This window comes from Macrotis lagotis, chromosome 1 (assembly GCF_037893015.1).
Source record: "Macrotis lagotis isolate mMagLag1 chromosome 1, bilby.v1.9.chrom.fasta, whole genome shotgun sequence".
In the NCBI taxonomy this organism is placed as follows: Eukaryota; Metazoa; Chordata; class Mammalia; order Peramelemorphia; family Peramelidae; genus Macrotis; species Macrotis lagotis.
In genome coordinates, this window is record NC_133658.1 from 931321690 (window position 1) to 931347444 (window position 25755).

The 25755-nt window shown below is 42.8% G+C and overlaps 1 protein-coding gene across 1 annotated transcript in view; it reads right to left on the reverse strand.

The window, feature by feature from the left end:
• LOC141511838 (uncharacterized) overlaps nucleotides 1-25366 on the reverse strand; it is an 84986-nt gene extending 59620 nt beyond the window's left edge. Inside the window, exon 1 of the mRNA XM_074220870.1 lies at nucleotides 25334-25366. Within this exon, the coding sequence (XP_074076971.1) occupies nucleotides 25334-25366 (33 nt within the window). The remainder of the gene's footprint in view (nucleotides 1-25333) is intronic.
• Nucleotides 25367-25755: the final 389 nt, after the last annotated feature.

Genomic DNA, 25755 nt, shown 5'->3' on the forward strand with positions numbered 1-25755 from the left:
GGTCCCCTCTTTTTCAGGTTTCAGGAAATGGTGCCTGTTCATTCTCTCTCTCTCCTGACTGAGAAAGCCCCTAGTCTTTCCTTCAGTTAGAAACCAGATACAGTAATCTTGTAACCTGGTTGATTTCCTGTGGATTATTCGATTTTGCTGTATACAACTCTATCTAACTTGATTGGATTTGCAATGGGCTCCTAGTGTTTAATATATCCAGAAGGTCAAAAGCTCCAACTTTTGTTTCCCCATGTATTTCAGCTTTCACCCATCACAGATCATTGGTCCTGCTGTAATTTTGTTTAGATGACTTCTCAGATGTGCAGGATGGTGTCTCTTGTCCTGGTCCCCCTGGTCAGTCCTTTCCCTTCTCCCCTTCCTTCTAAAAGCCCCTTTTTGGCAGGAAATAGAATTGGAAAGGGAAACCTAGAAGTCAGGTACAAAGCATACCAGAAATCAAAGGAGCACAAGTTATCCTATCTGAACCACTTTACATCACAGGGTAAATAAAAGTCACATCCACGTACTCAGGAGAGACCTTCTAGAAGGTGGAGATTTAAGTGTTCTGTAGCTAGAATGGGTGAATTCTAGAGCTCAACTTCAGACCAGAAGATCATCAAAGCGTCTTTGGGACCAGGCCTTGAAGATGATTTGGAGAGGTTAATGACCAGATCCCAAGAGAAGAGTTGATCTGTTCCCCTGGCACCCCAACCTTCTTTCTCCTCCATTGGGTCCATAGGTCCTAGTGATCCATCTCTAATTCGTGGTTAAGTGAGAGATGCTCTCCACTTTCCCTTCACCAGCCCCTTCCCTGAGCATGTTCCACCCTCTGCCTCCATGTTCCTCCCCACTTTTCATGCTAGCTCTCCTGTTTCATGCTGTGGTCTGTCCCAGAGAAAACTCAAAAGAACTAAGCATACATGGTCCCATTTCTTGGATTATCCATTCACTTGGAACCTGGGATAATGGAAGGGCAGCCATCTCTGACCAGGAACTAGGCCCACAGATTCAGAACACCAGGGTCTTGAATGAGAAAGTGTGACCCAAGGGTGAAGTTGAGGATGTTTCCCTGGAAGCCTTTGGCATGTAACCAGAAATTCGGTTGAGATTCAGGGGCAAGGAAGGCAGGCAGGAGCTGTCAGTCTCAGAGGAGATAAGAGGGGGAGACTGGGGCCCAGTGGAATGGGGAGCCAGGAAGATTCCAATGCCATCCATGATCTAGCCTTAAATGGAACCTCCACCTGAAGAGTTGGCTGGCAGAGGGTGGTGACCTCAGCTCCTAGGATTCCTGCTTGAACCAATCCACTTGGATGGGGGCTTCCAATGCTAAGACCCCCACCCTACCCAATCACTGAGGTCCTAGAATAGGCCCTTGTCTGCTCAGCCAGCAGCATTGCCAAGGACAGGAATTGAGGAGGCTTTCAGTTACCACAAAGGACAGTTTAGTTACTAAAATGCCCCCCCTCTTCCTGAAAGTTGTATGTGTAGAAAGGAGCTAGGTAAAGCCAAAGGGAACAAGCACATGATCCCTGTGGACCAGAAACTAAGGAGGGAAATGTTCATTCCTGGGAGTCAGCTGGAAAGAGAGAGAATTTAGCAACAAATTTGGGAGGAGAGGGGTCAGTGCTGGAGACGCCAGATACCACTGACTCAGTTTGAACCCCAAAAGCAGAGAGCAGGGCAGGGGGGTTCCTACTGAATTCTATCTCTTGCTTGTTTTCTTTTTTAGTTTTTTTTTTGAAACAAGACAATGAGGTTACATGACTTGGCGAAGGTCACACAGCTAAGTAATTATTTAGTGTCTTACTAACAAACTGGGGGCAGCTAGGTAATGCAGAGAATAGAGCACAGGCCCTGGAGTCCGGAGGTCCTGAGTTTGAGTTTGGACTCTAACACTTACTAATTACCTAGCTGTGCGACCTTGGGCAAGTCATTTAACCCCATTGCCTAGCAAAACAAAACAAAACCTAAAAAAATCATCTATAAGCAAGGAATGTATCTAAGCAAATGGGCACTCTGTTAAAATAATTAATCCTTTAAAATTGTTAGACCTTTATTTCTATATGATTATACGATTAGTATTTGTTAGTGAATGTGAAATTTATATTTATACATATATAAAATTTATATTTATAAACTTATTTATTAGTATTTATATCTATATGATTAGTATTTATTCTTTTTTATGCAAGGCAGTGGGGTCAAGTAATTTGTCCAAGGTCACATGATTAAGCAATCATTAAGTGTTTGAGGTGACATTTGAACTCAGGTCCAGCTGACTCCAGGGCAGGAGCTCTATCCACTGTGCCTCCTAGTGGCCCCTAGTATTTATGCTTATAAAAAATAGTATCTCCAAGTTACCTCACCAAGCCCTATCAGTTATACATCACTTCCTTAAGGTTCCTTGAAGTTTACACAGCCCCTAGTCAAACTGATGCTTTCAGTGAAGCTACTTAAGCTTAATATAAGACTTGGTGGTTAACCCCAAACACTGCAACCTCAGACACGCTTCAGCATACAAGCTTCTTTCATTCATTAAGTCACTCCTTAGTCCCTCGCTGGTACCTCCAAGGCTGATCCCTCCACCAAAGTTTCTTTGACAAAGCCCACATTCGCTCTCCATGGCGCTAATACACTGGCAGCTTGTGGCTGCCTCTATTGCTATAGTAACAGCCCAGTTGCTATAGTAACCAGCATTCTTTCCTTCACCAGACTACTTTTCTTAAGGATTCTCTTAACTTTCATAGGAAAATTGAACTGGCCAATTTGCAGTACAACCTTAAGCTTTGTAATAAAGGTTCTTTTTTATTCATACCTTCCTGGGTGAGAGAGATCTGCAAATTTCTCATTTAAAAAGAACCACAGCTGTCTCTAGAGACTCCCCTGGGACCAGCTGCAAGATGGCATGAGAGTCCTTCCATTTATCCCCACACTCTCTAGTATTTTTAGTAAGAATGGGTGCTGTAATTTGTCAAAGGTTTTTTCAACATCTGTTGAGATAATCATATGATTTGTTAGATTTGTTATTGATATCCTTCATTATCCTGACAGCTTTCCTATTATTGGCCCAGCCCTGCATTCCTGGGATAAATCCTTCTTAGTCATAGTATAATTTCCAAGCTATCTACTCAAAGGAAGATGTTGGGTTCCCATTCCACTGGCACCTCAAAAAGTTATCCCACCAAAGAGGATGCTAAAACCCCTAAGTTCATTGACATAACAGGGACTGCCCTCACTTCTTCCAGAATGAATCCTTTAAAACCCACAACTCTCTCTTTTATCTTTGCTAGATTTTCCTCCAAAAATCTAACTCTGAGTTCCACTTATTTTCCTTGCTATTTCAACATTCCTAGTGATGGCAAAACGTTTTCATATCCCTGACACCTCTGGCTCAAAAGCTGCATGGAAATCTTTCCAAATGCACCGAACCCCACATCTTTCTCACCAGCCTCACTCACCATGATGAACATCACCAGCTGCTTCGTCCCTCCTCCTCCCCCCAAGCTCTACCTCCTGGCCTAGTCATATCTACTAGAACAAAAACTGGAGAGATCATAGAGGTCCCATGCTCTCAATTACCGCCCGCGATAGCTCTGGTGTGGGTCTGAACATCAACTTATGAGAGTCAGGTCGAGTAGAGGCGTACTCACACGGGCAAGGTTGTGTTGCAAGAATCTACTAAATTTATTTTTGGAAACTCCGACTTTTTATAGCAAAAACTTATCTCAGGAATGACTGGTTAAAGGAGAGCCAGTTTCACATTTCCTGGGTAAATTTACAATATTTCTTCTTAGAAATCTGCATAGTTCTCTATCAGAAAAGCCTTTTACAACCACCTCCAGAGTCACAGACTATCCCAGGTCAGGGTTCACTGGAGAGCCAACAAATCCATACAATGAGCAATAATATATACATATCTCTGATGGAAAAGGTCACCAAGGATATGTGAAAATCACTCCCAGGAGCTGGCCCTCTACACTCGATGAGTAAACTGAGGCACATTAGAAAGCAAGCTGAATTTAGGAGACATCATTAGTCTGACATTAATGATCTCATTTTTTCTGGTCAATTGTTGTTTGTCCATGTTTCTCCAAAAAGACCATGACATCAGGGAGGTAATTGCATGATATACAAATAAACTGGAGGGAGGGAAGGGAGGGGATCATCATTTATAAAGTCACCAGTCTCACTTTTACCTCCAGAACCATGTGAGTCCAGTAGTCAGATATGGATCAGGACCAGTGGAAATGTCCCTGGAGGCAATGAGAGACCTGTCTTTCAATGTGAGCTGTTTCCCAAGTCAGAGTTTGATAGAGACAATGTCCACGCAGTGATTTAAGTGTAGCTGAGAGACAGATGAGGCAAAGAGGCCAAGAATGATCACTTTTTTTTAGGGTTTTTTTTGGCAAGGAAATGGGGTTAAGAGACTTGTCCAAGGCCACACAGCTAGGTAATTATTAAGTGTCTGAGGCTGGATTTGAACTCAGGTACTCCTGACTCCAGGACCAGTGCTCCATCCACTGCACCACCTAGCCACCCCAAGAATGATCACTTTTGTTTTGCCAAAAAAAACCACAACAAACTGGAAGGGTAAGGCACTCAAGGTTTGCCAGTGATTATAGCAGGTAAAGACCTATAGCCAAGAATATTCTCTATATTATAATTAAAAAAATCAATCTGAGAGGGAAAGATCCTCAGGGTCTCTGGGGCAAGAGCAGAAAAAAATGACTATCTCCATTCACCCTAAGCTAATCAGGGACAAAACAATGACTAAGTGGGTCCAGTTTGAGACCCATTGCTGATCAATCAAGGAGAAGTGATTTAAGGAGTCTATGGGTATAGTGTGTGCATGTATATGAAGGAAAGAAAGGAAGAATAGAGAAGAGAATAAGCAGGGGTGGGGGGATGCAAGATTGTGTTGTAGTTTAGTTTATGCTCTGATGAAGCTAAGTCCCTTTGGGATTTTCTTGCTAATGATCCTGGGGGGCTTGACCTTTTTTCTCCAGTTCATTTTTCAGATGAAGAAATTGAGGCAAACAGGGTTAAGTGACTTGCCGATGATCATAGAGCTGAACTCAGGTGCTTCTGACTCTAGGCCTGGCACTCTCTCCAGGACACCTATTTAGCTGCCCCATTGATTGTGTTGTGGTTGTTCAAATTGGAAAGGCTATAAGTTAAGGTGAGTGGAGTTTGTTGAGCACCTTGGGGAGTAAGGGAATTATGGGAACTAGTGAACAACACTGACTCCTTCTTGTGACTTAAAAAATTCTGGAGCTAACTTGGTCCCCTATCTATTCCATTGCAGGTCTAGTCCAATTTCCATCTTATAAGATGTTGATGAATTGATGTTTGTCCTTCCTTTTCTAAGAAGACCATAACATCAGGGAGGTGATGCCATGACAAACAAGTGGGGGGAGCTATGCAGAATTTAGGAGACATCATTAGCTATACCTTCTCCTCTGGAGCCAGAAATGGCCAATGGGCAGATATGGGTCAGTGCAACTGGAGGTGACCCTGAATGCAGTGGGAAGTCATGGCCTTTTTGGAGCTAAGTTCTTTCCTTGGTCACAGAGAGATGAGATAGAGAAGACAATAATGACCATTGCTTATGTAGTCATTAGATGATAGATAGATAGATAGATAGATAGATAGATAGATAGATAGATAGATAGATCTATAAACTGGGAGGGCAAGACCCTCAGGGTTTCTCAAGCTAGACTACTTCTTGCTCCTAATTTAGAAACCCTTACCTCAGAACCTTGCTGACATTGACCAGAACCCAGATCCAGAATACTATGGAAGAAGCTGGCTCTGAATACTACCACTGGAAGGAGTTTGGAGATAGGAAGAAGGCCCTCTCTTTTTCAGTTTTTAGGAAATGGCCCCTGTTCACTCTTTCCCTCCCAACTGAGAAAGCCCCTAGTCTTTCCTTCAGTTAGAAATCAGATACAGCAATCTTGTAACTTGGTTGATTTCCTGTGGATCATTCCATTTTGTTGTGAAGAACTCTATCTCCCCTGACTTTGGAGGCTGGGCCTAAGCTGGGGATTTGATTTGCAATAAGCTCCCAGTATCCATAAGATGAAAAGCTCCAACTTTTATTTCCCCATGAATTTCTGCTTTCACCCATCACAGAGCATTGGTCCTGCTGTAATTTTGTTTAGATGACTTCTCAGATATGGTGGTGCAGGATGGTGATCAGGGTATTATATTAATAGTGTGTCTTTTCCTGGTCCTACTGGTCAGTCCTTTCCCTTCTCCCCCTCATCCTAAAAGCCCCTTTTTCAGGAACAAGAATTGCAAAGGGGAACCTGGAAGTCATGTATAAACCACTCCGGAAATCAAAGGAGCACAAGTTATCCTATCCGAACCACTTTACATCACAGAGTGAATAAAATTCACATCCTAGGCTTATGTGTGGACTCAGGAGAGACCTCCTAGGAGATGCAGATTCAAGGATTCTGTTCCTAGAATGGGTGAAATTTAGAGCTCAGCTCCAGACAAGATCATCCAAATGCCTTTGGGACCAGGCCTTTGAGATGATTTGGAGAGGTTAATGACTAGATCCCAAGAGAAGAATTGGTCTGTCCCCCCTGCCCCCAGCCTTCTTTCTCCTCCATGGGCTCCATACATCCTAGTGATCCCTCTCTAATTCATGATTAAGTGAGAGACGCTCTCCACTTTCCCTTCACCAGTCCCTTCCCTGAGCAAGTCCCACCTTCTGCCTCTTTCTCTCCCCACTGTTCATGCTAGCTCTCCTGTTCCATAGAAGACTCAAAGAACTGAGCATGCATGGTCCCATGTTTTGGATTATCCATTCACTTTGGACCTGGGATAATGGAAGGACAGCAATCTCTGAGCAGGAGCTAAGCCCAGAGATACAGGGCACCAAGGTCCTGACAGTTGAGAAAGTGAGACACAAGGGTGAAGTTGAGGTTGTTGTCCTGGAAGCCTTTGGCATGTAACTGGGAATCTGGTTGAGATTCAGGGCCAAGGAAGGCAGGTAGAAGCTGCGCCCAGGAGGGAAGAATATTCCGGTCAGCCTCAGATGACACTCACCAGAAGGTGAGAGGGGAGAATGAGGCTCAATGGAAAGGGGAACCAGGAGGATCCCCATGCCATCCAGAACGCATTCTTAAATGGAACCTCCACCCGAAGAGTTGACTGGCAGAGGGCAGTGTCCTCAGCTCCTAGATCTCCTGCTTAAGCCAGTTCATTTGGGTGGGCTTCCAATCCTATGAGCCCCACCCTACCCAGCTACTGAGGCCCCAGACCCTTTCCTGTTATGGGGCCCTGGGCGAGGATCACAGGAATTTCCAGTCTTCTACTTCACTCTCTCCTCTTCCTCCCTGACCCAGAGACACAGGCCTCCTGGCTTCCAGAAGGCAGACCCAATCTCAGCTCCAATGGAGAACCACAGATGGATCTCATCTCAGAGAGTCCTCCTAGTCCTGGAGACCTCCCTTCCCCTGCCACCAGCCCCAGAGTCTCCAGAATCATCCCTTTCCTCCTTTCGGGCCCAAAGTCAAGCCCAACCTCTCTCTCGGCTGTTCAGCTGTTTGGAACTTCAACATTCCTGAACCTGGGTGAACTTCCCACTGAACCCCCACTCAGTCCATTGGTCTCCAAGGAACTCATTAATAGTATAATGAATGCTAATTAAATAACTGACTGGGGGAAAAATACATCCTCAACTAAAGGCCCAGGAACACTTCTGTTCTGTCATCCTTTCTTTTTCATTCACTTTTTCCGTACTTCCTGATCTCCCCCCAAACTCTCCTTTGGAGGAGACAATTTACATCTGTGAAATAATTTAAACATAAGTGACATTGAAGGTCACTTGGGTCCAGCTCCTCTAGATGATGCTGATGGATCCAAAATGGCATCCAACATGCCTGGCTGCCTCTAGGTAGGACCCTGACAATTCTTGCAACAGGATAAAATAAGACAAAATGTCTAATGTGCCTCAGGGGGCTCCCATTGGGGGCCTGTCACCCTTTCCATGCTTCCTATACCATTCCTCAGGACCTCCTCACATCACCTGCCTTGGGCTTTCCAAGGACTTTCTCATCTCCCCTTCTGCCAAAGGGATTTCCCTGCTCCCTGAAGCTGGCAGTCTTCACTCTCAGAGGACCTGCCCCCTCCCCTATGTAGAGTTTATTTGGACACTGGTGCTGTCAGGCTCTCTGCCCAGTAGACTGGGAGCTCCCTGGGGGCAGGTATGTTCCTTTGTGGTCACTGAAGGTTTGAACAGTGCTGGCACACAGTAGGGCCTCATTCCTTGCTGACTGGACCTGAGACCTGGTAAAGGAGAGGGATTCAGAGAGGCCTGGGAAGGCTGGGGGGCCTGCGCAGCCTCAGGAGGTCACTGTCTGCTTTGCTGACTGCACTGCCAAGGCAGAAGCTGGGAGGCCTTCAGGGCTCTGTGCTACAAGACTTAGTGGAAAGGGGTTTCCTGAACCTTCAGCTGTCACAAGGGAAGAGTTTCACTCCCAAAATATGCCCCCTCCTGAAAGCTGTGTGTTTAGAGGGGGGCTAGGTAGACCCAAAGGAAACAAGGACACGATCCCTGTGGACCAGAAACTAAGGAGGGAAATAGTCATCCTTGGAAGTCCACCGGAATGAGAGAGAACTGAACCAAAAATGGAGGGGGCAGCAATTTGGGAGGGAGAGGAGTCAGTACTGGAGACACCAGATGCCACTGACTTAGTTTGAACCCCAAAAGCAGAGAGCAGGGCATGAGTATTCATACTAAATTCTATCTCATGCTTATTTTCCTTTGGGTTTTTTTTTAAACAAGGCTATGGGGTTCAGTGACTTGTCCAAGATCTCTAGGTAATTATTTAGTGTCTGAGACAGATTTGAACTCAGGTCCTCCTGACTCCAGGGCTGGTGCTCTATCCTCTGCTCCACCTAGCTGCCCCTCATACCTGTTTCCATAAAGAAATGATCCATCCATGAGGCACTGCCGGCTTCCTAGAACATCCTCTATGTCTAGGGATATGGCCTTGATGTTTGAGGCTGGTCAGGTCTAGAAGGGCAAACACTCCCCTAGGCTGGGGGGCTGGGGCACCCAGGGGCCATTGTCTCTGGTTCCAGACTCCCTCCTTAAGCCAGGCCTTGGTCCTCTACACACTGGGCTGGGGAGGGAGGAGGCCAGAGGCACAGAGGCCTGTCCTTTCTCCTCTGGGGCAGGAGGTTGGCCTATGAATATTTCCTGGAGGTGAGGTCTAGCTGTGCTTAGAAAGGCCCAGGCCTTTTCCTCAGGGCAGACTCCACTAACAGGAGGAGGGTCTTGGAAATAAAGTCTGTCTGAATAGGAAGACCTTCCCTCTCTTCTGCCTTCCCCTCCTCCCCATCCTCCTACAGAGACCCAGGAGACAGAAGGGGCTTTGGGATCTCAGATGGGATGGGACCAGTCAGAGCTTCAGGGGCCCCTGGGTTAGAGCTCCCTCTCCCCCGGTCCTCTGGCCTCCCAGCATCCCCTATCCCCAACTAGCACCCAGATATTACCTAGACATTGGCTGGATCTAGGAGGGAGGAAGCCAGGGCAGGGGCAGGGTGGGGAGGCCTCTGGGTGGGAGCCTCCAGGGAAGCTGGAGATGGGAGACAAACCTGGTCTGGAATTCAGCCCTGAGACCTCTGAGAGAAGGGTGGGGGCCAAGCCAAGCTAATCCAGGTCCTTGCAGGGAGGTCCAGGGCCAGGAGAGTTCTAGGAGGGCCCTGAATCTGGGAAAGCAGGAAGACTGGATTCTATGGTCCTCAGGGGGTGGGGACAACTCGGGGACCCCCTAGTAGAGCTTAGGCTTGGGATCAGGAAAGGGGGATCTTTGGGGAGGAGACTAGAACTTGGGGATTCTTCCACAGGTTGAATCTGAAGGGGGAACTTGGGGAGGGGGTGGAGGGGTTCAGGGAGACCACAAAGGTGGGGTCAATGAGTGGGCTAAAAGCAGGAAGGCCTGGGTCCCTGTGGGCAAAGGCTGAAGTTCCAGAAAGGGTGAGCTAATGACAAATGTGTGTGTGGGGGGGTGCCCAGACCTGTGAGAAGTGATTTGGGGTCTGGGAAAGAGTCGGGGTGGCGACTGCTCCAAGGCCTAGGCTGGGGAGTGGTGGGATGGCTCCAGGGACCCTGAGGACATTCATTAGGTCAGAGCAGAAGGCCAAGGGAACAAGGAGGGGACAGAGGTTCAGGAGCCTCAGCCTACCTGGGACCTGCACGCACAGCATGGGCTCCCAAAGGCAGAAAACCTGGCTGGGGGCACAGCTGCTCTGGGGGATCCTCCTGGCTCCAGCCCCACCCCACCCCCTTGCCAGCCCCAAGGTGTTCTCCCATCATAGCCTGGGTCTGAACTTCAGGATCCGCTCCCTCCTTGCTCTCTTCCACTAACAGTTTTGTCTAATGGGGTGAAGCCTCTTGTGTCCAAGACTCCACCCTGGCCCCAAACTAGCCCCCCAAAGTTGGAATTCCATTGTTGTCCCCACCCCCTGAGGACCATAGAATCCAGTCTTCCTGCTTTCCCAGATTCAGGGCCCTCCTAGAACTCTCCTGGCCATTCCCCACCAGGCTGGGCTCTTCTCAGGGAGGCTCCTCCCCTATCTCCCCCTCCCTGCTCCTCCACTCCCCTGTCCCCAACCTCAACAGAAAGCTGCCCAGATAAAATGGGGGTGCCAGACTCACTGAAATTCAGGGTCCCTGTCCTCTGAGGGTCTGGTACTAAGGGGAACTCAGGGAAAATGGGGTTCTGGAGAGGGTTTGTAACTGGAAACACAGATTTCATTGGCCTAAATCAATTTTATGGAAAGCCTCCTATTGGCATCTTTGGCCCTTTGAGTAGATCTTCAGGCTGAATAGATTTCACATGTGGCAGGGAGGTCATGGGGTTAGAGACTGGAAGGACAAGAATTCAGGGTAACTGGATCAGAATGACTCTGGTCCACTCTGAAGTGATTTTTCCTGTGAGAGAATTCAGAATGGAGGTCATCGAACCATGATGATGGTTTAAATATGTAGCATTGTTTCTGTTACCTTTGGACTTCATGTTTCTACTCTAGGGATTTGGGGCCAACAATTCTGCAATAAAGAAGTGACTTTCACCTGGTGATTGTCTGACCACTGATTATAAAAAGTATAAATTCCCACCTGAAACAATATATGTATGTAGGGAAGTGATGGACCTTTGATTTGCCTCAGTCTCCTCAGATCCCAGCCTTGATTGACAATATCATACCTTCCTTAGTTGGAATCAATATTGTCCTATCCTAAGAAAATGCCTCAAATTCTTTTGAAGTGGGGACTCAATCATGGTAATTCAAGTAGAATACATTAAACAATCAATGAGCTACTATGAGCTGGGCAGGAGGCTAAGTGCTTAAGATACAAAAAGAGATTCAAGAGTCCTTCCCGGGCAGTAAGGACTACCTGACACAGTGGATGGAGCCTTGGGCTAGCAAGATTTGTTGTGATGAATTCAAATGTGGACTCAGACACTTACTAGTGGTAAGATCCTGGGCCAGTCACTTTGCCTTTTTCCACATTTCTAAAATGAGCTGGAGAAGGAAATGGCAAAATACTCCAGTATTTCGGCCAAGAAAACCCCAAATGAGATTAAAAAGGGTCTCACATGACTGAAATCATACAACAACAGCCCCTCAGGAAACTCACATTCTAAAGAATTTAATCACTAGAATGATCAAGAATGGAAGAAGAAAGCAAGACACAACTTGAAAACCACTGATTATCCAAACACAGCAATCTACACGTATCCATGCTTTCTAGGGAGCTCATATATGTGTTCTGTTCAATTTCTTTTTGTAAGATAGGTCTACTTAGATATGCTGTTTCCTTGAGGTAATTTATATTTTTGTAAATATTCTTTCATTTCATGTAAATTGTTGGATTGTTTCATATAATTGGGCAAAATAACTCCTTATATTTGCTTTCATTTCATCTTTGTTAGTGGTGTATTCACCCTTTTCATTTTTGATACTAATGCTTTGGTTTTCTCCTATTTTAAAAATCAACAGAACTCAATAGTTAATCTGTTTTTTTAAATAAAACCGGCTTCTAATTTTAGTTAATCAACATTTTTAACACTCAATTTCTATAATCTCAAATTTAACTTTTAGGATTTTCAATTTAGGGTTTAATCAGGAATTTTAAATTTGTTTTTAGTTTTTTTCAGTTGCATATCCAATTCTTTGCATACTCTTTTGGAATTCTACTGATATAAGCAATCAAAGATATAAATTTTCCTCTAATCACAGTCTGTGATGTAGTCCACAAATTTTGATATGTCTTCTCATTATTGTCAATCTTTTTAATGAAATTATTGTTTCCATGATTTGTTTTTTTAACTCATTTTTCTAAGACTGGGTTATTTAATCTACAATGAATTTTTAATCTATGTTTCCTTGATCCCTTATTAAATATAATTGTAATGTATCCTGATCTGAAAAGGATACTGTCAATATTATTCCAACTTTTAACTGTATTTTTATGAACTCATTTAGAGCAAACCACAGAGAAAAATGTGTTCTTTCTATTTCCATCCAATTCTCTCCAGATAGCTTTCACCTCACTCACCTGGATAGCGACTCCTCAGGCCTTCTTGCTCCAGCATCCAGGATGCTTCTCTTTCTTCAACATGAGACATCACATCTTCTTGGGGAACTAGAAACCCTTGGATATGAAGAATCAGTTCAGTTTGGGCTTGGAGAGAAATTTGTAATTTAGTTCTAATTAGGGAAAGGGTCTTGCATATAGTCAGACATATGTATCTGTTCTCCCAGTCAGTGCTGATAAGAGATTAGTTCCACCACTGAGATACTTTCACACTGATTTAATCTTTGACCTGAAGCTACCTAAAGCTTGATAAGGGACAAAGGAAACCCTCAGGTTCCTATCACACACCTTTTAGGGGACAATGGACAGCAGAACAGGACCTTGTCTCTTAGACACAGGAGACCAGCATTTTTCTCTTTCTAATAATTGGCAAATGCTCCAAACCCTGCACTCTAGGGAAGAGAGGCTCAGCTTTTAGGAGGGGAAACATCCTTATCCACAGAGAGCAGGTTGCCTGCATTCTCTGACATGACTCTTTGTACAACTCTTTCTGAAGATGGTCTAGGAGGTCTTATTCCTCCCGGGTAAAGTCCACAGTCGCATCCTTGAATGTCACCAACTCCTAAGTTATAAAGAGGATACGAGAAAGAGTCACAGGCTACTTCACAATTCCCCTAGTTTAACCAACGCCAATTTAGGAGGAAATAACCACAGAGAAGGGGTCTCAATGAAGAGCACACCCTTGACCAGTGTCAAAATCAACATTTAAAACTATAGGCATGAACAACCTAATGATTAACTGGGGGGAAAAAGCTGAGAAATGTCTTCCTATGGACTCAGAAAGTATTTATTCAATTTCTAAAGTAGGCTTATCTTTTGGGAAGAAAAGGAGAAAATGTCCTGATATAAGCAACATCTCATAAAAAAATCCGCAAAGAATTGTTTGAGGAGTTGGAAAATACAAGGTGTTGTGGGAATGAGTGTAGAGTTAAAAAGATAATAAAGTTAAAGAAAAGATCTCGTTTGTTTCCTGAATGGCAAAAATGATATCTTCTCTGGATAAAACGATGCAGGATTGTAAAGAGATACTAGGAATCGGAATCTGGATGACACTGAGGGATATGAAGTGGTTCCAAGGCAAGTGAATAGGAGCGAGCTGTTTGTTTCACCGAGGACTGGAGGTCATTCTGGAATGTTGGATCCTAGCCACAATAGTTGATGCCTTTGTTTTATGATTGCTTTCATTGGTCTGTAGAATGTATTCCTTAATTATATACATTGTTACAAAGAAAGAAGAGTTTCAATGTGGAAAAGGGAGGGTTGGCTCATTCATTTAAAAAAAGCAATTTTTATTACCTTGGGTTTTGTTGAGCAAATTCACCAGGAAAATGTTGCCAGCGTCTTTGTGAGAACATTCCCTAGAAGGATAGAACCTTGGGAGAACAAGAGTCAAGAGAATGAGTTAATAGGCTAACTGGTAGGCCACAGACAGGAGAGGTTGGCCACATCTTAAGTACCCTGACACTTGGGAGGGATCATCTCTATTTCTCAAGTGTGACATGTCGACCAAATGGGCTTAGAAATGAAGGTCTTCATTTGCATCATAAGGACAGGATTCCTTTTTATCATGGATTTGGATGTTTGAGAACCATTCTTCATCTATCTATAAATTTACCTTTTCTTTTTCATTATCATGATGTCTCTTTTTTAAAAAAATCTGACTAGAAAATCTGGAAAGACTGACATGAACTGATACATTGAGGAGTGCGCAGAACCAGGAGCATGTCGCACACAGTAGGAGCAATGTTTTCAGAACTGTGAGTGGCTTAGTTATTCTCAGCAACACACTGACCCGAGACTAATCTAAAGGGCTAGTGAAGTGTAGTATTCGCCTCCAGAGGAAGAAGCGGTATTATTTGAATGCACGCAGCAAGTTATTTTTCACTTTCTTTTCTTTCATTTGAGTCCCCTGAACAAAATGACTAACATGATTGACAAGATTGCGTAATCCATAGCCGGTTGCTCACTGTTTCAGGGGGCATGAGGGGTGGCAAGGAGGGATACTATTTCAAACTCTAAAGTAAAAAAAAAAGTTTACAATGGTTTTAAATTGGAGAAAAATAAAATATGTTAAATTCATTTAAAAACAAATCTGATTTATGGTCTACTTGTAATCCAGAATTCATCTTCCATTTCCTTTTATTTTATTATTTTACTTCTGAGCAAATGAGGAATTTATAGCTTTGGTCCAAGAATTTTTAAATAGTTCCTTTTGAGTCACTCATCATCATCATTAAAAGAAGGTCGAACCTTTAGTGAAAGTTCACTGAACTCAAATTGATTCACTAATTCACTCTGATCAGAAGCTGCTCCAAACCTGTTTTCCTCAAGTGCCTCTCTCAGCCGTCCTCCACCCCCAGGGAAGGAGGAAGACCTGTGGTTCATTTAAATACAAGGGGCATGGAGCCTTTCATAAACTGTTAATGGCTTGAAGCTCTGCCTCAACTTTTTTCATTGTAGATTTTAACCCCATAACAGAGATAAAAAACCTGAACTTTCCCCCACAAGAGTTTCTTCTCATAAAGACAAAGAAGAAGTTTATTGGTTTCTTACAGAGATTACAGATTATGATTTCTATATCAAATTACTCATATAAATAAAATATGACATACAGGAGCTAGAATTAATTCCCTGACTAATCAAATTATAAAGGGGACATTTTAGAGAGTTACCTGAAATCACAATAAAATTCATTGGGAAAAACCAAAGAGCTAGAAAAATCAAGGGAAACGACGAAAGACAGTGAGGACATAGTGGGAGCAGCACCGGCAGACCTCAAACTACAGTCTAAAAGAGCAATTCCCTGAAACTATCCGGCATTGTGTTAATAGAGAGATAAATCAATTGAAAGGGAAACAGATCCACAAAAAATAAAAAAATCAAGGCGATGACAACTAAAACTAAATGATAAGCCTTTGAAAAGACTAATAAAATTGACAAAGCCCTTAGCAAATCTCATTGCAAAAAAGAGAGCAGAAAATTCAAAGTGTAAGATAGTAAATGAGAGAGGTAAAAAAATCACAGAAAAAAACAGAATAATTAAAAATAGAACATTTTGCACAGTTTTATGTGGAAGAAACAGAGGGATTCCTCCCAAAACAGTTCAAATATTACAATATTGCTGTATTAATACTAGGCAGAAAGCAAATAGTTGAATTCTTGGCCTTTCATCATGAGTTTTACTGAATTTGTTATTCTGAAAAAAATATGTCTTTTGTAACATTCTTTGCTACTTTCTCTGGGAAACAGGTCTGAGATTATCCCCCCTTATAACCAGATCTTGAAATTGTTACAACCACCTGACCACTATCTCTGTCCGATAGATAGATTCCCCACCTTCAGAAGGATCCTACATGGATAGGGAAACAGAGGCAGGAGCACAACATGATAACAAACTATTAGCTCTTTGCTCCCCAATAAGAGACTTTGTTACCCCCTGAATATCTTTTCACTATAACGTCATTGACCCCTAAACATCTGCAGGTTATGACCTGTACTCCTACATAAGTCCTGTCCTTTTCTCCTGATTCTCTCTGGCTATGCTAATGACAAGCTCAGGAAGCCAATGATCAGGATGCTGAAAACTTGTCTTAAGTTCATGATACTTAAAGATAATTCATCAGAGAGTACGGAATAAGGATGATAATCTTGGAGGAGCAATTGGGGAACTTAATATTGTACAACCTTTATATGGTCCAGCAATTAAGGAGAGTAATGGTTTCCCCTGTCCTTTGTTCTTGGATAAATAGTCCCCTCTCTCTCTCTCATTCTCCTCAGGGTGATCATCTTGGATAGAAGTCCTCCACCTAAAGATTTATGGTAATCTTAGAAAAGAAAAGTTCATGGCTAACATATTTTGTCATTTTATTTTAATATCTTATTTTTAATGTTTTCATGGCCAGCCAATTAGTTTATATACCAGTATATAAAGATGCCATTACTTTATGAACCTCATGCCCATCCATATCAGAAATGACAAGGATTCAATTAGTATAGGGCCTTGTGTCTCCTATTCAACTTGATACTTTATGTTGGGAATAGATATGTTATAGAGATACACGATATTGGGATTTTTCAATTTCCAAAATGTCATAAGTATAAGAATTGATCTAAGTCTCACAGAGAGAACCAGAGCAGTTTTTTGAATTCTCAAGATGACTTTGTCTAATTGTTGGGAAAGCCAAATTAGTAGATGGCCTTTGAGGTGGACCAGGTTTCACACAGAGAGAATAACTAGAGAGACACAGATGTTGAGGGTACAAGGAAGCATTCAGACTTATAAACCTTAAATAGAGTTTGAGAAGATAATATTCTATCAGATATATATATATATATATATAGATAATATTAAAGAAATCTCACTTTCAGAATAGATACTGCTTACTATTCTAAGGAAAACTCCCTTTATTCTTCTCTCTAGTGTTAATAGGAAAGGATGCTTTATTTTGTCAAAGGCTCTTTCAGCATCTATTGAGATAATCCTATGGTCCTATAACCTTTATTTTTGATAGGGTCAATTATGATGATTGACCAACAAAGTGTCTTAGGTTGATTATTCTTGGGGTTCTCATTGGCTTAGATTGATTGAAAGCAGGAATTACTTCTATGCTGGCCAGAATCCCTGAAGGTCTTCCTCTCCCAGATTGATTTTCTTTAAACTAGGCTAAAGAGGCTGTTCTTTCCTACATTTCTTTCTTATCTGGTAGGTTCTTAGCCTCCCAGTTTGCTTTTTTTTAAAAAAAGCAAAAGTGGTGATTCTTGGTCTCTTTGCCACATCTTTCTTGCCTATACTTAATCACTGGATGAAAATTATCCCCAGCAAGCTGTGGCTTATCCAATTGACTTGTATACCTCCCTGATGTCCTGGTCTTCTGTTAGCAAAGGCAATTTATATATTTGTCAATATTGTGCCATTTCACTTAATTTGTTAATTTATTAATCATATAACTGGACAAAATAACTCCTTATAATTGTTTTAATTTCATAAACCTTAGAGGCATAGATACCCAATTTATTTTTCCTAGTAGTAATTTTGATAAATTCATTGGATCTTTAGGAAGGACCTTTCTCCCCAGGAGGAAATCAGGAAATTCCTGCCCCTAGGCACAAACAAGACAATAAATACTTGCCCTACTCTGAAAAGATGAAATCTCTAAAGTAGATCCTCATCTGTAAAACTCCGATTAATTCATTATTGCTCCCTGATCTCCCTCATCTGCATGACCCCAATTACCTAACCCTAAATCTAAATCTTGTTTTGAAGAAAGTCTGAGTCAGAATTCTTTGCAGAGAACATCCATGTCTGAAACTTTCTTCTTTAACTCAGGTACACACGTTACTGGAAAATGGAGATGACAGTATGGATTTATGTTCGCTAGGTGGCCCAGTCAACAGAGCACTGGCCTTGGAGTTCAGAGGACTTGAGTTCAAATCTGGCATCAGATACTTAATAGTTCCTTAGCTGTGTGACCTTGGACAAGTCACTTAACCCCATTGCCTTGCCAAAAAAAAAGCTGTCTTTCCAAATTCCTTGAACCCCTGCATCTTTCTCATCAGCATCAACTCTCATGAAAATCATCAGCTGGTTCTGCCCCTCCCACCTCCAACATCTACCTCCTGGCCTAGTCATCTGTCTACTAGAACCAAAGCTTGCAAGTGGCCTGGGGAGATCATAGACATCCAAGGGCCTCAATGAGCAAAAGGAGGCACACTAGAGGCACACTAGAAAGCATCTGAACTTAGAGGTCCTCTTGAGTCTGACATAAATGAGCTCATTCTAATTGTTAATTGTGGTTGGACCATGCTTCTAGAAGAAGACCATGACCTCAGGGAGCTGATCCTAAGACTTGGAAGGAAATTGGGTTGAAGTGAGGGGAAAGTGCTCTACAAAGACACCAGGCTCACTTTCATCTTCAGAGCCATCCAGGGGCGGGGGCCAGATATGGATCAGGAAGACTGGAAATGTCCCTGCTTGCAATGAAGGACCCCGGGTCTTTTGAAGTTAGATTTTCCCAAGGTCAGAATAGTTTAGATAAGAGAGAGAGAGAGGAGGGTAAGGTCAAAAATGACTTTTGCTTTATCAAAAAAAATTAAACTGGGAGAATAATATTCTCAGGTTTGGCAGTGATTAAGGCAGGGAAAGACCAGCGGCCAAGAAGAGCCTCATTAGCAGAGTCAAAAACCATCAATCTGGGAGGGGAAGATGATCCGAGATTCTGGCCAGAGGAGAAACTATTATTTCCCTTCACTCTAAGCTAATCGGGGCCCAACCAGGGCCAAGTGGGCACAACCTAGAACCCACAGCTGATCAACAAGGAGAGTGAGTGAGGGGCTCTTTGGGCAGATGGCGAGCGTGTACATGAAGAAGAGAAGGGAAGCAAAGAGAAGGGAGGGGCAGGGAAGATTTTGCTGTTGAGAGTATGTAGTCTGGTGACCCAAACCCCCATTTTTCTTATTAAAGATCCTGGAGGGATAGTCCTTCTTCAGCTCATTTTACAGATGAGGAAACTGAGGTAAACAGGGGTAAAACAGGGCCTTGTTCATACAGCTGCTAAGAGTCCAAGTAAGATTTGAACTCAGGTGATTCTGAATCTAGGCCTGGCACTCTATCTAGGGCACTTAGCTTACTGCCCCACTGGTTGCATTGGGCTTGTAAACTGGAAAGGTTTCAAGCTAACTTGAGGGAGGCTTGTGGAGCACCTTAGGGAGTGGGGGAATTATGGGAATCTAGTAAACCACAGTGACTTCTTTTCATGACCTAAAAAAATCTAGAGCTAGCTTAGACCCCTGTCTATTCCATGTGGGTCTAGTCCAATTTCTATTTCTATTTTTTGAGATGTTGAGGAATTGATGTTTGTCCTTCCTTCTGTAAGAAGGTGATGCCATGACAAGCAAGTGGGAAGGGGGAGTTATGCCAAGTCATCAGCCACACCCTCTCTTCTGGAGCCAGCCATGTCCAATGGGTAGATACAGATCAGGATAAGGGGAGATGGCCCTGAATGCAGTCAGAAACCTGGGACTTTTTTGAGGTCTCAGAGATGAGACAAAGAGGCCACCAAGGCCCATGATTTACCCAGCCAGCAAATAAAGATATAAAACTGGGAGGACAAGACCCTCAAGGTTTCTCAGTGATTTGGGCACCTAAAAAAGAAATGAAGCAAAGAATACTCTATTTGCATCAGAAAAAAATCAAGCAAGGAGGGAAGACTTTCAGAGTGCTATTTACATTCACTCTCAACCAATCAGGGCTCAAATAAGAATTAACTGGGCTTAGCCTGAAATCCTTAAATCCAGGGTGATGTGGGTCCCATAAATCCCAAGAAATCTTTTCAGGCCTTTTTTTCTCAGAGAACCACAGGATGGAAAGGAAGAAAGGCAGGAAGACAAGAAGGAAAGGAAAAAAAGAAGGAAGCTGTGGAGTCTTTCTTCAACTATCAGAATGATGAGAAAATCTTTTATTGCAGTTTGAACTCAGCCTGGGTTCATGTTGGACCACCTCTCTTTCCTGCTTAGAGATCAGAAACCCAGAACCAGAATATCTATGCAAGGAGTTTCCTGGTAATACAACTGTTGGGATATGACCAGGCAGGATAATAATGATCGATGTTGGAGAGGATGTGGAAATTCTGGGGCAATGATGCCTTGATGGAGGAGTTGTGAACTGATCCAACCTTTCTGGAGAGCAATTTGGAATTATGCCCAAAGGACAATCAAAATGTGCATCCCCTTTGATCGAGCAATCCCACTACTGGGTCTATATCCTGAAGAGATCATGAAAAAGGATTAAAAAAGAATTAAAATTTGGCATTAAGACTATATAGGTGGGGCAGCTAGGTGGCGCAGTGGATAAAGCACGGGCCCTGGAGTCAGGAGTACCTGGGTTCAAATCCGGTCTCAGACACTTAATAATTACGTAGCTGTGTGGCCTTGGGCAAACCACTTAACCCCATTTGCCTTGCAAAAACCTAAAAAAAAAAGACCATATAGGTTGAGGAGGGCAAAAATAAGAATTTAATGTAATTGGATCATAATGACTCTATTCTACTCTGAATTCAGTCTAATGTCAAAAGAACAGGTGGATGAAGTGAATTTTCAATGTAAGATTCTTCAGAAATGAATTCAACTGAATTGATTTTGGAAAATCATTCATCAATTAAGATGTTACTTTGATTTGACCATTGATTCTAAAAATTATAAAATGAGGAGTAGCTAAGTGGTGAGGCACCTGCCCTGGAGTCAGGAAGATCTGAGTTCAAATCTGCACTCAGACACAATACTTACTTAGCTATGTGACCTTGGGAAACTCATGTAACCCCACTGCCTTTCAAAAATTAAAAAAAAAGAATTATAAAATCAAAGTGACAGACTTTTGAATTACATTGACTCAAGAGATGTCAGCCTTGATTCCAAATGGCATTCCTTCTGTGATTGGAGTCGGTATTATGTCCAGAAAATGCTTCCAATTCTCTTGGAATAAATGCTCCAAGAAGCATTTATTAAGCAATCAATAACCTACCATGAGCCAGGCAGGAAGCTAAGTGCTGAGGATACCAAGAAAGTGCCACCCCTCAGGGGGAGTGCTACCTGGCACTGTGGCTAGAGCTCTGGGCCTGGAATCAGGAAGACTCATTGTTATGAGTTCAAATCTGAACTTTGGGTCAGTCACCTACCCTTTTTGCCTCAGTTCCTCATTTGTAAAATGAGCTAGAGAAAGAAATGGCAAAGCACTCCAGTGTCTCTGCCAAGAGAGCCCCAAATGGGGTCACAAAGACTGAAGCAGGGGAACATTAAGAAGAAAAAAATATTGTAACATCCCCCACCCCTTTTCCTGCATTAAGAGACAAATGTAATCCTTTCCTTTCTCTGTAATGTTCCTTACTAACAAATCCCCTATAAGCAAGAAACGTATCTATAGGCACTCTGCTAAAATAATTAAGCCTTTAAAATTATTAGACCTTCTGTATTTCTATATTGATTTTGTATTTGTTGGGAGTCAGGGTCTCTTAGCTGCTTGACACAGTCGCAGCAAGAAGACTCAAGGCAGCCACACCACCTGATGGAACAACATTTCCTTCTTCAATATATATATGGATTCCATGCATACCAATATTTATAGGCCTATAATTGATTGCAAAGCTTACTCACCCTAATAGTGGAATGACTATAAAGGAAGGATTTCAGAAAAATTCCTTGAATAAAACAGATTGTAAACTCTGTCCAAATTTAACAGGATTGACTCTCCCTGAGGCATACAAAAGGCTTCAACATTATGAAATCTCTGGAAAACCCAACACTGGGAATTCCAAGGAGATGTTAGAATATATACAGGGAAAACAGATACAAGATGGGTGAGATAAAATTCCAGGGAAATTAATAGTTTTGCCCCCCTTACCATACACAGGAATATATGAAAAAAGATGGTGAAAGAATAGTTAGTACAGGTGACTGATATGTGAACTCCAGCAGCCTTAGTTTCATGGGAAAGAATAAAAAAGTCACAGAAACTGTGGCTTCTACCAACAAGGCCAGAAAGAAAAATTGGTTATTGTAAGAGTTAACAGATGGGTGGACAAACATAAAGACCCTCACTATAGATTGTTAAGGAAGTGTATCGAAAAACATTACTTATACAAAAAATATAAAAGAAAACTTTCCATTAAAAGAATTGCTTAGTTAATAACTTTAAATGAATTAACAATTCTACAATGTAGTAATAAATAAGGTAACAGATAGGCTGAGGTCATCATGGTCTGAGTAGGGAAAAGAAATCAATTAACTATATGATTATTAATTAAACTTGTAATCACATGATTAAAACTTGTAACACATGAATTATATGATTGATGATAAAAATTGTACACTCTTGTAACCAAGGAAATGATCTCAGCTTGCTTGCTTGAAACATGCATGATTCTGAGACTATAAAAGTAAATCCAAGCAGCTGACAGTCAGTCAACCTGTTCCTGCCTTTACCCCCTTTGTTGACTCAACTCATTTCACCGATTCTATCCCGACTGTCAGGTTCCAAGGAACCCGCAGAAGCTGGACCCCTGCATGTATTAGTCTAGTATTTATTCTTTTTTTTAATGCAAGGCAGTGGGGTCAAGTGACTTGCCCAAGGTCACACAGTGAGGCAATCATTAAGTGTCTGAGACCCAACCTGAACTCAGGGCTGGCTCGACATCCACTGTGCCTCCTAGCTGCCCCTAGCATTTATTTTTATAAAAAGTAGTATCTCCCAGTTAGCTCACCAGACTCGCTCAATTATACATCAATTCCTTGAGGTTCCTTTGAGTTAACACAAAGACCCTAACCCCCACTCAAGCTGATATCTCAGTTAAGCTGCTTAAGCTTAATATAAGAATTGGTGGTTCACCCAAAACTCTGCAAACTCAGACATGCTTAGAAATACAAGCTTCTTTCATTCATTAAATCACTCCTTAGTCCCTCCCTGGTACCTCCCAGGCTGTCCCCGACTCCACAGGATCCCTCCCCCAAAGGCTCTTTGACAAAGCCCACCTTCCCTCTTCTTGGTGCTGCCTCTGTTGCTATAGTAACAGCCCAGTTGCTATAGTAACCAGCATTCTTTCCTTCACCAGACTACTTTTCTTAAGGATTTTCTTAACCTTCATAGAAAAACTGAACTGGACAATTTTCAGCACAGCCCTAAGCTCTGTAATAAAGGTTCTTTTTCTTCTTACCTTCCTGGGTCAGAAAGCTCTGTGAATTTCTCATTTAAAAAACCCGATTTTTGTGGGGAAGGGGGTATTATGTTTCCTCTTAAACAAGAATGTTTCAGTAATGTGTAAATAAATTAAAGAAAATTTTAAAAATAAAAAATAAAAAGAACCAGAGCTGTATCAAGGACCTCCTCACCCCCAGGGAATCATTGAGACCAGCTGCAAAATGACATGAGTATCCGCCCATTTATTCCTATGCTCTCTAGTGTTTTTAGCAGAAATGGGTGCTGTATTTTGTCTAAGACTTTTCCGGCATCTATTGAGGTAATCATATGATTTCTGTTAGATTTGCTATTGATATGTTCCATTATCCTGACAGCTTTCCTAATATTAACCCATCCCTGCATTTCTTGGATAAATCCTGCTTGGTCATAGTGTAATTTCAAAGCTCTCTTACCAAAGGAAGATGTTGGGCTCCTATCCCACTGGCATCTCAAAAAAGTTATCCCACCAGAGGGGATGCTACAACTCATGAACTCACTGACATAACAGGGACTGTACTAACTTCTTCCAGAATAAATCCCTTGAAATCACAACTCTCTTATCTTTGCTAAATTTCCCTTCAAAATTCTAGCACTGATAGGGGAATGAATGGAACACTAGGAAAAATGAGAATAGTAGGTATAATTTGGCTATTTCTCATAGTCCCAGTAACACGAGTGTTTTGATTGGTTGAATACAAAGTATGACATGAGTCCAGTAACCTGAGACAGAACTGAAGGGATAATGGAGTAGTCAACACAGCCAAGCAGCTATTTTGGCATTTGACTACAGTATTCTTAGTTACCAATGAACACCTGATTCTCCTACTCAAATTGGCTAGAGGACTTCTAAATGGGCCTGAAAACTAAAATAATTTAAAGGAGTTAAGTGAATAGAAGTAACCTAAGAAGCCAAATGTGTACAGGGTTAAGGCACTTGTCCATCATCATATATCCATTAAGAGTTTGAGTAAGGATCTGAACTCAGGTGCTTCTGACTCTAGGCCTGGCACTCTCTCCAGGACACTTATTTAGCTGCCCCACTGGTGTGTTGGGGTTGCTCAAATTGGAAATACTAAGGGTTAAAATGAGTGGAGCTTGTTGAGCACCTTAGGGAGTGAGGGAATTGTGGGAATCTAGTGAACAACACCGACTCCTTTTTGTGACTTAACTCTGTAGCAAGCTTAGTCCCCTTTTGATGCCATTGTAGGTCTAGTCCAATTTCCATCTTATGAGATGTTGATGAATTGATGTTTGCTCTTCCTTCTCCAGAAGACCATGACATCAGGGAAGTGATGTCATGACAAGCAATAAAGGGAGAAGGCGCTATGCAGAGGCACCAGCTACACTTTCTTTTTAGGAGCCAGCCATGGTCAATGGGCAGATATGGATCAGGACAACTGGAGATGACCCTGAATGCAGTGGGAAGTCATGGCCTTTTTGGAGCTAAGGTCTTTCCTAGGTCTCAGAAAGATGAGATAAAGAATACAATAATGACCATTGTTTATCTAGTCATTGGATGGATGGATGGATGGATGGATGGATGGATGAAGAGATTCAGAGGGAAGGCATTTCCCTGGACTTTCAGCTGACACAAGGGACAGTTTGGTTACCAAAATGTGCCCCCTTCCAAAAGTTGTGTGTATGGATTGGGGGCTAGGTAGAGCCAAAGGAAACAAGGACATGATCTCTGAGGACTAGACACTAAGGAGGGAAATGGCCATCCTTGAGAGTCCAGTGGAATGAGAATTTAATGAGCAATTAGAATGAGCAATTTGGGGGAAGAGGGATCAGTGCCGGAGACACTTGTTGCCCTTGACTCAATTTGAACCCCAGAAGCAGAGAGCAGGGCAGGCGGGTTCTCTCGAATGTTATCTCATGCCTATTTTCATAAGGAAATGATCCATCCGTGAGGCACTGGCAGCTTCCTAGAGCATCCTCTATGTCTAGTGATGTGGCCTCAGTGGCTGATGCTGGCCAGGTCTAGGACAAGCACTCACCTGGGCTGGGGGGCTGGGGCACCCAGGGGCCATTGCCTCTGGTTCCAGGCTCCCTCCTTGGGCCGGGCCTGGGTCCTCTGCAGACTGAGCTGGGGAGGGAGGAGGAGGCCAGAGGAGCAGGGAAGTCTGTCTCCTCTCCTCTGGGGCAGGAGGTTGACCTAAGAAGATTTACTGGGGCGGGGGAGGGGGGTCTGGGCCTAAGGCATTCATAGAGTGGGCTCTCAGGAAAACAAGAGTCCTTTTATTGAGTGACAACTCAAGGGTGGCTAGGTGGTGTAGTGGATAGAGCATTGGCCCTGGAGTCAGGAGTCCCTGAGTTCAAATCCAGCCTCAGACAATAATTACCTAGCTGTGTGGTCTTGGGCAAGCCACTTAATCCCATTTGCCCTGCAAAATCCTTTTTAAAAAAAAAGACAACTCAA